This window comes from Octodon degus, unplaced genomic scaffold (genome assembly GCF_000260255.1).
Source record: "Octodon degus isolate 3935 unplaced genomic scaffold, OctDeg1.0 scaffold00132, whole genome shotgun sequence".
NCBI lineage: Eukaryota > Metazoa > Chordata > Mammalia > Rodentia > Octodontidae > Octodon > Octodon degus.
The window spans coordinates 6,196,300-6,208,481 of record NW_004524708.1 but is presented as its reverse complement, the minus strand read 5'-3'; the positions used below and the strand labels follow the sequence as shown (position 1 = coordinate 6,208,481).

At 46.4% G+C, this 12,182-nt stretch overlaps 1 protein-coding gene across 1 annotated transcript in view; it reads left to right on the top strand.

Moving 5' to 3' along the window:
- Grid1 (glutamate ionotropic receptor delta type subunit 1) overlaps positions 1–12,182 on the top strand; it is a 719,620-nt gene that overhangs the window by 435,189 nt on the left and 272,249 nt on the right. Inside the window, exon 6 of the mRNA XM_004641224.2 lies at positions 3,002–3,172. Coding sequence (XP_004641281.1) covers positions 3,002–3,172 — 171 coding nt within the window. The remainder of the gene's footprint in view (positions 1–3,001; positions 3,173–12,182) is intronic.

Sequence of the window (12,182 nt, the reverse complement as noted above, 5' to 3'; positions counted from 1 at the left end):
TGCATGATAAAACTTGAGACATTAGTTTATTCCTTAGATTGGAGTTCATTCATATATACTTAATATTTATATGCATGAAGTTTAAGAGTTAATAAAGTAAGAAATCTTTAGATGGAGGCTGTGTACTCTAGTGAGCATCTGTGCGCCGTGCATTATGGGATTTTCACCGCTAGGTTGATTTCCAATGGCAGTGTTTACACATTGCCTTGCTTCTTCTGCTCATTAGCACACCTACTTGGAGGCATTCCTTCAGCTGGGACAAGGGGAGATTTGTTGCCGTTTCCATCACCCTTAATGAACTGGACAAGCTGCTTTTGTGGATTCCTGCATTCTGATTGCAGGTATCCCTGGCCTGGACTGGAAGGACAGTCCTGGGGGAGCAGGGATTGGGGTGGGGGTCATTGCCATGCAGTGACTGTGCTGTGCCTCAGAGCGAGTGGGTGTGAACTTGTTCAGGGCAGACAGGGAGATCTCCAAGGCTCCAGAAGATCCTCAGCACAAGGAAGGCATGTGGCAGCTCAGGGGTTTGCTGAGAACTGTGCCAATTCCTCAGACAGTGCTGGGCGGCAGAACAGGAGAGGTACAGGCTGCAGATCAGGGCATCCAGGGGCAGGGCTGGACTCCCAACCCCAGTTACATGACAGCTGCAACTGTGGTGCCACTGCAGCTGCTGGGGAAGTGAGAGCTGCACTGACAGAAAGGTCCCATGCCACCTGGTAAGTCAGCTCCCTAACAGGTTCCCAGGGCTCTGCTTGGGGTGTGTTGGAGAGAGCCAGTGCTGTTAGATCCTGCCCAAGAAGGAGAGGAAACAGGATGTTTCATAAAAGGGCTTCAGGGGAATAGCTTCTGTCCCCTCAATGGCCTCTGCCCTCCAAAGAATGTGGGGAATCAAAACCGGTGAGACATTCCTCTTGGAGGTGGGCGGGTCCTGATTCACCTCACTGTGCACCATTCAGATCACATTTCATGGTCTCATGCTTCTTATAGATAAAGAATTCCCTTTCCCGTCCTCTATAGTCCTTCTCCAGGGTGAAGATGCTTAGTCTGCTAGCGCTATATCTAATAGTCCTTCCCAGCAATGGGGTGCAGCTTGTCTCATCTGGATCTGGTGCTCAGGCTGGGCCTTGCTCCCCATGGTGGAGTGCTAAGCTGGACATATGTACTACTGCACTCTCAGAGCCCCCTGTGTTCTAGGCCTGACCCAGCCCAGTTTCTTTACTTTTGATTATCTCTTGGTCCCAATCCAGCAAAATCATCTTCTCTCAAAGACACCTTTGTCTGAATACAAACTTTAGTGCTGGAAGCCCCAGTCCAATATGAATAGCATGTTCATTTTCCCAAGTTCCCTGCAGCTCATTGTACTTGGGAACTATTGATTATACTAAAAGGACACAATGCTTAATGTTTTATTCGCTCTCCACTCAGCATGTGGTTTTAACTGACTGGGCTTCTCACACACAGCAGCTTCCAGACAGATCTTAAATACAGTTTACAAGTTTACCCATAAAAATGTGCTCCTGTTTAAATGGTTCCACGCCCCTGATCACTAATACCTAACCACATGAGCTCCACTTACACCACTTCAGTGCCTCAAATGGGTCATCTGCAAGGAAGAAGAGTTAAAGCTGATTTGAAAACATGCTCATGGTTACAGTTCACTTGCAAACAACCGCTGATGTGGTCTGTTCTTGGAAACGGTGGACCAGAGCATCTCTTATCCTGGCTGTCCATTTTTCCCACCACCGAGATGCTCAGCACACATCTGGCTCCATCCTCTGTGGCCCTGTGCGGGATCCAACTGTTCAGCCTGGTGCTGTCCTTCCTGTCCTCTCCTCCTCCCACTTGCTCCTCTCTACTCCTCTCTCCATACCAGAGGTCTTCAAAAACTCAGTCCGATTGCAACTCATTTGTGCCTAGACTCCTTCGGGGGCTCATCAGTATGCTAGCATGTATGGTTTCATAGGATGCACTGACCCCCGTGCCCTGTATGATCCCGAGCACAGGGCTCGTTCTGTCTCTGGCCACCCACCTTCTGGGCTCCCACAAGCCCTGTAGAGCCCTTCTTCCCACCCTGCCCCCCAGCTGGGGAAAGATCATGGCCTTGCACACACCTGTTGCAAAGAACACTCAGTCTGCTTGCCCTGCTCGGCTGTACCCCAGCTTCTCAGATGCATGGTCCTCCCCCAAACTCTTTGCCTGACAGGTTAATTCACAAATTCCCACTCCCTTTTCAATTCCTACTTTTGAGGGTGCAATGGAATAATGACTGGATCTGTCTCATAGAATTCCCAGGACTCTTGGGAGCCCTGGATGAACTACTGGCAGATGTGAAGAGCCTGGTGCAGGAGGGATCTGACATGGAGAGCACAGCGGCTGTCCTTAGCCCCTGAGATACCTGGTGTATTTCACCCTTGTTGATACGTGAGAGAGATTCATGGGATGGGGTTATGCCTGACTTCTGCATGGCTGTGTCCTGGTGCTTAGTATGGAGCAAAATGCAGAGCAGATGCTGGGTAGATTCTGTGGGATGAATGAATGAATGAGTGAGTGAATGAATGGTTTTGTGAAATTTCTATGCCGATATTTTCATAAAGACAGTCTGGTTAAAGAATTGAGGAGGCATGTTGCATTTTGATCAACAGTGTCATAGGAGCTCACTGTCCCCTGCCTAAATTAGGGAGCTGACTCCCAACGGGAACTTCAGCCTTTGCACCAGGATGATGCCTCCTGTGATTCCTGACAGTGTTGTATCCTCAGAGCTTGGCCCTGTGGAGACCACGGCAAAGTTGTCTAGCCTCAGGCAACCTTTTGGCCTTCAGAAAGAAGGGCAAACAATCCTATTTGCGACACAAGTGGTGTTGGTGACATGTGTGACAGGGATCCTATCCTTGGATGACTTTGGCACTGACTTTTTGGGCTGTTGTTCTAGATGCCCTAGATCGGATTTTTGCAAAGATAATCTGTAAGTTGATGGTAAGCATGGGTCTGGTTATTTCTCCAGGAAATCAGTGACCCTGAGATCCTGGATCTGGTCCACAGTGCCCTTGGCAGGATGACTGTGGTCCGGCAGATATTTCCATCTGCGAAGGACAACCAGAAGTGCATGAGGAACAACCACCGCATCTCCTCCCTGCTTTGCGACCCCCAGGAAGGCTACCTCCAGATGCTGCAGGTCAGTGTTGTCTTCCTCCACTTGGGGCCCTCATCCTACCCTTGGGCGGCTGCAGGAGAAACCCCAACCCTGGGTCTCCTGAGGGGCAGCTGAGTGCTGGTGCCCACAGACTTTACTCAAATTCTTGCTGAAATTGAAACTAGTGGACTGACTGGGCAGTATCCCTGTGTAGCATTGTCAGGCAATTATGCTTGTTGTCAGCATGCAGGATGTGTTAGCTCTCTGGGTACCTCTGTTATTTCAAAGTTACATGCTTGGGGGAAAGGAGATTGTTGTCTCTTAGGCTGTGATAACTGCTTCCTGGGGATGGGGACTTTTTCTAGGCTCTGCCTTGTTAGAAGTCACTAATGGAAACATGGCCCCTACAGACCTGGAATTGACCCAGCTCACCTGCTGAGCATTGAGGTTAAAGTCAGTCAGGTTGCTGCTGTATCCCCAGCTGAGCAGAGAGAAGCTAGGGGGCAGGACTAGGACATGGCCCCCTGCTTCAGTCCTTCTAAGGCAAGGGGTCCCAAGTGGCTCTGGTCAGTCCTTTACTGCCCAGCATGTGAGTGACAGGCAGTGGCTTGCCCTGTGGCTATGGAATGAGGTGAAGAGACTCATGCTGGTCGTAACAAGTCATTTTCTACCTACACAACACCACTTGGGTCCCAAAGAGGATTCTTTGCCCTTCTTTCTGAAGATTGGGGAGCACCAAGGAAGAAGTGTGGCAACTTCCCATTCATCACCTCAAATCTGCTTTCCTATTAGGAATGTCACTTTCGAGAAAACTGTTAGTGGTGTTTGTTGGGAACCACATGACAGAGGTAGGCCTAGAGGTTTGCATGTGTGACATGCTTGCCACTTAGCATTTGAAACCAGCCCTGCCTTCTTCATCCACATACCTTTGAGGAGTGCAAACCAGGGCTTCTGGCCAGACATGGCTGTAGCTGCCACTTGGGGGTCTGCCCTGCCCCAGGACCTTGTGAGGCCATCATATCAGGGACTTTACATCTTGGGGTAGAAGATTACTGGAATCTTGAGGGGGCTGTAGATGTATGTAATTTGCCAAAGCATTGCATTTACTCTATATTCTTATATTTGGGGAGGAAAAAGAAAACTTGCCTCAATAGATAATCAACATGAGAAATACAGTGATTCTTTGGTTTACAAACACTTTTGTTAGAGGACAGTTGGGTGCGCAAACAGAAGCATTTTGCAAAAGTTTGCTTCTGTTCACAAACTCTACATCAGATGATGAACAGAGCTGCAACATCTTCCCCAAACTCGTGGAACAAATTAGGCTCATGGATCTGTGTACCACTGTATGTTCTCAGGGGCTGGAAAGCTCTGCAAACACTGGTACCCAATGCACAGGGAGTTCATCAGCTGGTGGGGATGGTGGGATGTGTGGGGTCTTTCTGAGGTGAGAAAGGATTGCCCAAGAGAGTGGGCCCTGCAGGGCCTGTAAACTGGACAGAGCTGGGCCCTTGGGTCAGAAAGGTCCTTGGTGCGATTATACCTTTTTGGAGGTCTGTTGTTCCTTCCTTCTTCCTGGAGCCTGCAAGAGGTGGTAAAAACATGTAAGTGCTTTTCACTGGGCCTCTGCGTGTCACTCTTGTGCTCCATGTAGACAGAGATGGAGGTGGACAGGGGACAGGAGTATCTGTGCTCTGCCCCCCCCCCCAAGGATCAGTATTTAATCAGAAGTTAATGCTTCGGCTCTGTGTGGGACCAGACCCCAGGGGGCCCTCACTGCCTGGAACATCGCCCTAGGTATTTTGCCCCTGGAAGGGCCTTGCCCCTCTCCAAGTGCATACTATTCTTGCCAAGGCCTTGTTTCATATACCTCTGTCCTTCTCTATTTCCTGCTAAATCAAGTGTAGCCTTCTGACAAGGAGGGGCTGTTGTTCATTGCCTGAGCATGGGCTGCACTGGCTGGGGCAGGGGAGAGAAGGACAGTCTGTGCTTCCTCCTTTTTCTGTAGACCAAGGTGTGTAAAGAGGAGGGCACTTTGTCTGCACATCGGACATTTTAAGTACAAAGGACCTGTCCACTGGAGGGTGATGAGACAGCAGGGACACCAATGGGCTGGAGTCCATTTGCAGTTGCCCTGGACCCAATAAGATGGTAAATGCAGGCACAGCACTGAGATGTGTCACTGGCCATCACTGGATGAATGATGAGGTTGGATGAACCACGTGAGGTTTTGGACCTAGGAGGTCTGAGACACCCTCCCTTCCTTTGCTCTGGCTAGGACTTAGGCCTTCTAGAAAGAGCAGAAGCCACGTGCACCACCATAGAAGTCTTTCAGTGCCCCCAACAGCAGTAGCAGGACAGGAGCCAGATTCTGGGTACAAATCCCAGTGACTGTACTTCCTGGTTACATATCGTATTCACTTGTCGTTCTGGGCCTCTACTTACTGATGCGTCAATTGGGAATTAGACTATTACCTGCACCACAGAGCCAACAGGAAATCTCAATGAGAGAACACACAGAAACAGTTCCTAGCAGGGCTGAGCTGTTAACGGTGTCATCGTTACTGAGGAGGTGGCCAGGTATGCTTGCACACACTGTGGAGGTATAGTCCACTTGCCTTTCTGAGCCTGCTTTTTTTTTTTTTTTTACTGGGGATTGAATTCAGGACCTTGCACTTGCCAGGCAAGCGCTTATTCTACTGGGCTATCTCCCCAGCCCTGAGCCTGCTTTTTAAAGCAGCACCATGGTAGATGAGTATGCCCCTCCTTCCCTCCATCCCCTCATTCCAGGCTTCCTGCCCTTTTCCTGTCATGCCACTTGGGTAGAGGCTGAGTCCTAAATGCCTGGGTTGGGAGGGAACTGGCCTTGTCTCTCACACCCATTTGGCTCTTCTCACAAGTCCCTATTCAGTGAAGACCCCTGATAAGGCTTTACAGGGTGAATCTGTGGAAAATGAAAGTCTCAACACAACTTATAGCTTCTCTAGAAACCTTTTTATCTATATAAAGCAAAACACTTCATTAAAGAAGTTTCCATCTCCATTTTTTTGCCTCTGCTTCCTTGCGTGGGGCTACGATGGGAAGGAAGTGTGGATTTATTTACTACTGCCCAGCAACCACTTGGGCAGCCTGTAGATTTGTCTCATTTACAAGCCATTCCCTTCAAGTTTCCTCAGAAACTATTACCACTTCTTTCCTTCCTAATGACAGTATAGAAGGCAAACTAATTTCTAGTAGCCTCTAGCTGTGAGATTTATTGAGAAGACATGAACGTGCTTCCAACAACCAACTCAAGAAAAAAAAAAAAAGATTGATGTCATGGGTTATTAACTTTGTCTTGATGAAATTAATGAAAATCCCCTTGGAAATGGAGTTCTCAAATCTCTCTCTGCTCCCACCCCAGATAGCTGCACTTGGGATGATAATTTTGGTTTAGGAGTCTGTGTGGACCATTGGGAACTGGGCATTTCTGCAGTGTCATCCCTCTTGGCTTCTCCGCCCAGCCGGCCTCAGGAGCTCTATCTTTCTCTATTAGGCCTGTGATCAGGGCTTCCTGTGTTCCAAAGCCAGCCAAGCACTATTAGAGCAAGTCAATTGGGTTGCTTTTTAGTAGAAAGTCCCTGGAAGAAAAATATCTAAATAAGTGGCTTCTAGTGGTCCAAAAGCATTGTATTTGCCAGCATGCAGCGGTGCTGTTTATTTTTCCTTACAAAGCACAGTCTGATTTGGGTGTTGCTCAGTCTTTTTTTCTTGACAAGTTAGCTTAGGGCTTGCCTGGCTCAGCCAGTAATAAGAGTGATAACCGGCTCCTGGGAACTCTGTGACTTCGCTAAGTTTTCACGAGCAGCCTTGCTGTAAGGAGAATCTCCCTCCCTGTCTGGAACTACATTGCCTGGTGACTTCAGGTCTGTAGTTGAAGTAATAGATGTATTATCACATTGCCACCTGATTTATATTCACATGTACTTCCAAAGGGGGCAGACGAATGATGTAAACTGTTGTCTGGTCACCCAGGAACCCAATCCAGGAATGAAGCTGTGGGGCTCCTATGGAATTGTTTTGAAGCACTTCCTCAGCTTGGAATCCCTCTTCTCTTGCATCTGAAAATTGCTAAATGGTTTGCAGGAATCACTGCTCCTGCTCAGTCAATGAAAGTGTCTCCCTCCCTCCCGTCCCCACACACCCGTTTCTTTAGAACTGCCTGTACTCTTACCTGGTGGCAAGGTTTTTATCAACCTGGCCTTTCCTCCAGTGCCTTGCCTGAGCCCCCTGCACGAGCTGCCTTTGGTTTTATGTCACTGACTTGGATGAGCCAGACACACGCAGCTGACAAGGACAGCTGGTAGCCTATGCTGGAGACCCGTGCCTGGTGGGCTTCTTTGCCGCAGCAGATTGCAGTTCTGACTCACAAGGTTTTGGGAAGTGCAGCAGGTTGCAGGAGGCTGCACAAGTGTTCAGCGGCCACAGAGAGCCCAAGGAACCGGCAGATGCCCTCTCCTCCATCCCACCCTCCCCTCCGTTCAGCAGAGTCCCCTCTATTCCCTTTGCCCTCTACTGCCATCTGCTGCATCCCCTGGCCTGGCCCCAGTGCCCTCTCTTAGGACAGGTGGGCTAGCAGCAGTTGGCAGCATGGTGTTGCTGGGGACGGATTCTTCCAGCTGTGGCATCTGGACGTCAGCTTGTCCTCCCAGCTGGACCCGCTGTCCACGGTTTCTTCAACATTGCTGGCTTTGCAGAGCCAGTCTAAGGATGTGGCAGAGGTCAGTTGGTGCCTGCCATCCGCCTCTGCGATGGCTCTCTGACAGTCTGCTTTTCTTGATGAATGGTTGAGGGAAGAGCGCTCTGGGGAAATGCAGCCTTTTCTCATGAAAATATTTCCCACACTTCCAGCTTTGGTGGTGTGTGAGGGTAATGATCAGGTGTCAGATGCAGCTGGCCTGTGTGCTCTGACCTTGGCTTGCCACTCATCTTCCTGTGCCTCGGGGGTGGTTCTTATCTTGATGATGATGCATGAAGATCCCGGATCCCCTGCAGCATGACAGAGGCGAGGGTATAGCACCCTAGTGAGTCTTGACTGGAGTTGCAGATTTAGGCAGCCCCAGGGAGGCAGACTGTCTGGCCATGTGGCTGGAGCATTGCCTGTCCTGTTGGGTCCTCTTCCTTCAGGCTTATGGGAATGGACAGAGGTCTCAGCCTGCCATCACCAAAAGACCTGGCAGCTGCTAGCTGTCCTGAGAAGCTCAGTGCATTTTGGGCAGGGCCCTAATATTTCCTTCAGTAGGTGAGCAAGAGCTTGGGTCGTTTGACTCTGTTGCTTCCACCTGACCCTGTGCTTGTCCTCGAGCGAACTCAGTGTCTTGCTGGTCATAACAGATGAGCACAGCTCCACTCACACAGGTGCCTGTTATGGTATGAGTGCTGTGTCCCCTCAAAATTGGCATATCGACACCTAATCTCCAAGGAGATGGCATTTGGCGATGGAGCCACTGGAAGGAGATTAGACCATGAGTGTGAGCCCTCATAAATGGGACCAGAGCCTCTTTTCTCCCCCATGGAGCACTCAGAAAGGAGCTCTCATGTGTGAACCAGGAAACAGACTCTCAGAAGGCACCTAATCTGCAGCACCTCAGATGCCAGGCTCCCAGGCAACAAGACAGACATGTGTGGTGTATTTGCCTTTCCTGGTCCCAGGAATCTGCTGCTCGGTCACAGTACCTGAGTTGACCCGGGCAGCCTGGGAGCCTCACATGGGTGCTGCATGCTGGAGCCTGTGCAGATAGCCTCCATGGGGCACCCCAAGTCCTCTCCAGTTAGGGATGCCTGTTGCCAGAGGCTGCTCCCCTGTCCTGGTGGTCAGTCTTCTCGCTGTCTGCCAGCTACCCTGTGTCCCTTATGCTTTCTCTCTCTGGGACTTTTGATTTCTCTCCTCTGGCATCTCTCATTCTTTTATGAACATCAACTTAATCTTACTAGGTGACTATGTGCCTGCTGACACAAGGTGTGATTGTAAATAAAATTTTGTTACTGATGTAATGGGAATTCTGGTGCTAACTCTTAGAGAGTCTGTATTATCTATTTAAATTTTTTTTGAGACAGTTACTCTGTAATTGGGGTTGGCCTTAAACTCACTGTGTAGGCCAGGCTGGTCTCAAGCTATGGTGATCTTCCTGCCTCAGCCTCCCTAATGCTGAGATTACAGATGTGTACCCAGCAAAAAGACTTTGTTAGTACATATTTATAATACAGAATAGTGATGTCAGTTTAGAAGAATTGGGACATGCGTGTGATATATCTTGATCCATTTCAACCCCTTCACTATCTTCTCCTTGTCTCTTGATTCATTTCCCCGTCTTCAGCAGTCTACCTCCTAAATCCCTATCATTTCTCGTTTATTTTACTCAATTGTATACCTATATTTACCTTGCTACTATGAGAGAAAATCACAGTATTTAACTTTCTGTGTCTGGTTTACTGTGGTTGACACAATGGTCTCCAGTTCCATCTATTTTCCCACAAGCAACATGATTCCATTCCTCTTCGTGGCAGGATAATATTCCATTATGTATACGTCTCACTTTTTCCTAATCCCTTCATCTGCTGGTGGGCGTCCAGCTTACTTCCACAGCTTAGTGACTGTGAGTTGTGCCACTTGAAATGTGAGTGTGTATGCATCGTCATAATGTGCCGTCTTTGTTTCGGGGGACAGTATACTCAGTAGCAGCATGGCTGCACCAAGTGTTATTTCTATTTTCTGTTTTTAAGGGAATCTCACACTAATTTCTATAGTCATTGTATTAGCTTATGGTCCCACTAATAATGTAGGAGAGCTCTTACTTCCCACATTTTCACTGGCATATATTGTGCTTGTAATTCTTAATTGTGGCCATTGTGGCTGAGGTAAGATGGAATCTCTTTTTTTAATTTACTTTTTAAAATTAATTTTATTTAGAAACAAATAACAATGAGACAGTTTCAAAACAGGTTAGTAGGACAGTTACAATAATTAATACATTGCATATTGTTGTCTTTGTAGTAGTTATTCATAGTACAAGATGCAGACATGATATCCTATATAAACACTGTTAGTACAAGTCTTTCTTTTCATTGAATTAAGAGATATAGATCCTGTATATCTATCCAATTTTGTAAATATTTCACTACAAAGTGGTCCTTCATTTATATCCCCCTTTTTTGTTTAGTTCTGCCAGAGATGGGTATTCCATTGCCATTTAAATATTGTAGGTGTGTGAATTCAGCAAAATAATACAATATCGTCCAGTAGCCAATAATGGTAGTGGGTAATCCATAGGACTGGCAATGGCCTCAGAGGAATGTGGTTGATGATGTATAATGTGCCAAAGGAGAGACACCTAGAGAGAAAGCATTCTCTCAGGCTTTCACAGAGAGCAAATTGGTCAAGCAATGGCCATGACTCATCCACATGGCTGGCACTGACAAAGTATCTACAAACTGTGGTACAGGGTTTCAGGGTAAAGCCTGAGGGGATTTGACTGAACTTGTCAGATACAAAAGTTACATTTCTTGTTATATAGGTCTTGCTTTATCTTGGTCTTAACCATCCAGCAGAATGGTATAAACAGGAGGTATAAAAAATGCAGCCATATTAATATGCTGAGCTGTAAAAGGCTCAAGTCAATGTAGTCTTGATTTCACTTCTTTAATGGCTAATGCTATTGAGAACTTTTTCATATACATATTGGTTGTTTATAGTTACTCTTTTAAGAAGTGTCTATTTGGTTCATTTGGCCATTTTTGATTGGGTTATTTGTTTTAAGGAGTCAATTTGTTTGGAGTTTTTTATGCATTCTAGCTGTTAATCTCTATATCAGTGTACCTAGCAAAGAGTTTCCTCATTCCATAGATTATTTGCTGCTAATTATTTCTTTGCTGTGCAGAAGCTTTTGATATGGTGCAGTCTCATTTGCCAGTTCTTTAGATTGGTTTCTGTTTCATTGGAGTCCTCCTTGAGAAGTCTTTACCTATGCCCGTGGGTTCACGTTTCCCTTGTTTTATCTTGCACCAGTTTTGAAGTCTCTGGCTTAATATTGAAGTCTTTAATCCTGTTGATTTTATTTTATTACAGGGTGAGAGAGATTGGAATCTAGCTTCAGTCTTTTGCATGTGGATATCCAGCTTTCTCATGTCATTTGTTAAGGAGGCTGTCTTTTCTCCAGCATGTTTTGGGCTGTTCTGGCAAAAATTTTAGATAGCTGTGGGCATAGAGGTTGTTTGTGTGCCTTGTTGGGTTTCACTGGACTTCATGTTTGATTTTGTGCCAATGCCATCTTGTTTTGGTTGCTATGGCTTTGCGGTAGAGCTTCCAGACTGGCGTTGTGCTGCTTCTAGCATTGCCGATTCACTCAGGACTGCTCTGGATGTTCCAGGTCTTGTCTGATTCCATGTACATTTCTATGTATTTTTTCTATCTTTGCAAACAATGTTGCTGGCATTTTAAGTGGAATTGTGTTGAATGTATAGGTCACTTTTGCTAACATGGATATTTGAACATTAGTTCTGACAATCCTTAAAGCCCCTTTAATTTTTCTTCAGTGTCTTATGATTTCCATTGCAGAGTTTTTTGTTTTTGTTTTTTTACTGTAATTATATTGATTTCCAGGCATTTAATATTTTGGAAACTTTTGTGAATGGGATGACTGTCCCGATTTCTTCTCAGTGTACTCATAGTTGTATAGGAATGCTACTAATTTTTGTGTGTTGAATTGGGATCCTGCACTTAATTTATCAGATCTAAAATTTTCTTTTTCTTTTTTTTTCAGATCTAAAATTTTCTGATGGAGTTTTGGGGGCTTTCTATATAAAAAATCATAACATCTACAAATAGGGATAATTTGATTTCTTCTTTTCCTATTCATATCCCTTTCTTTCTCTTGCCTTATTGTTCTGGCTAATGTTTTACATATTATATTGAAGAGGGCTAGTGAGACAAGATACTATTATTTCATTCTTGTTTTAGAGGAAATGTTTTCAGTTTTTACATATTCAGTATGATGTTGGATGTAGGTTTTTTTTT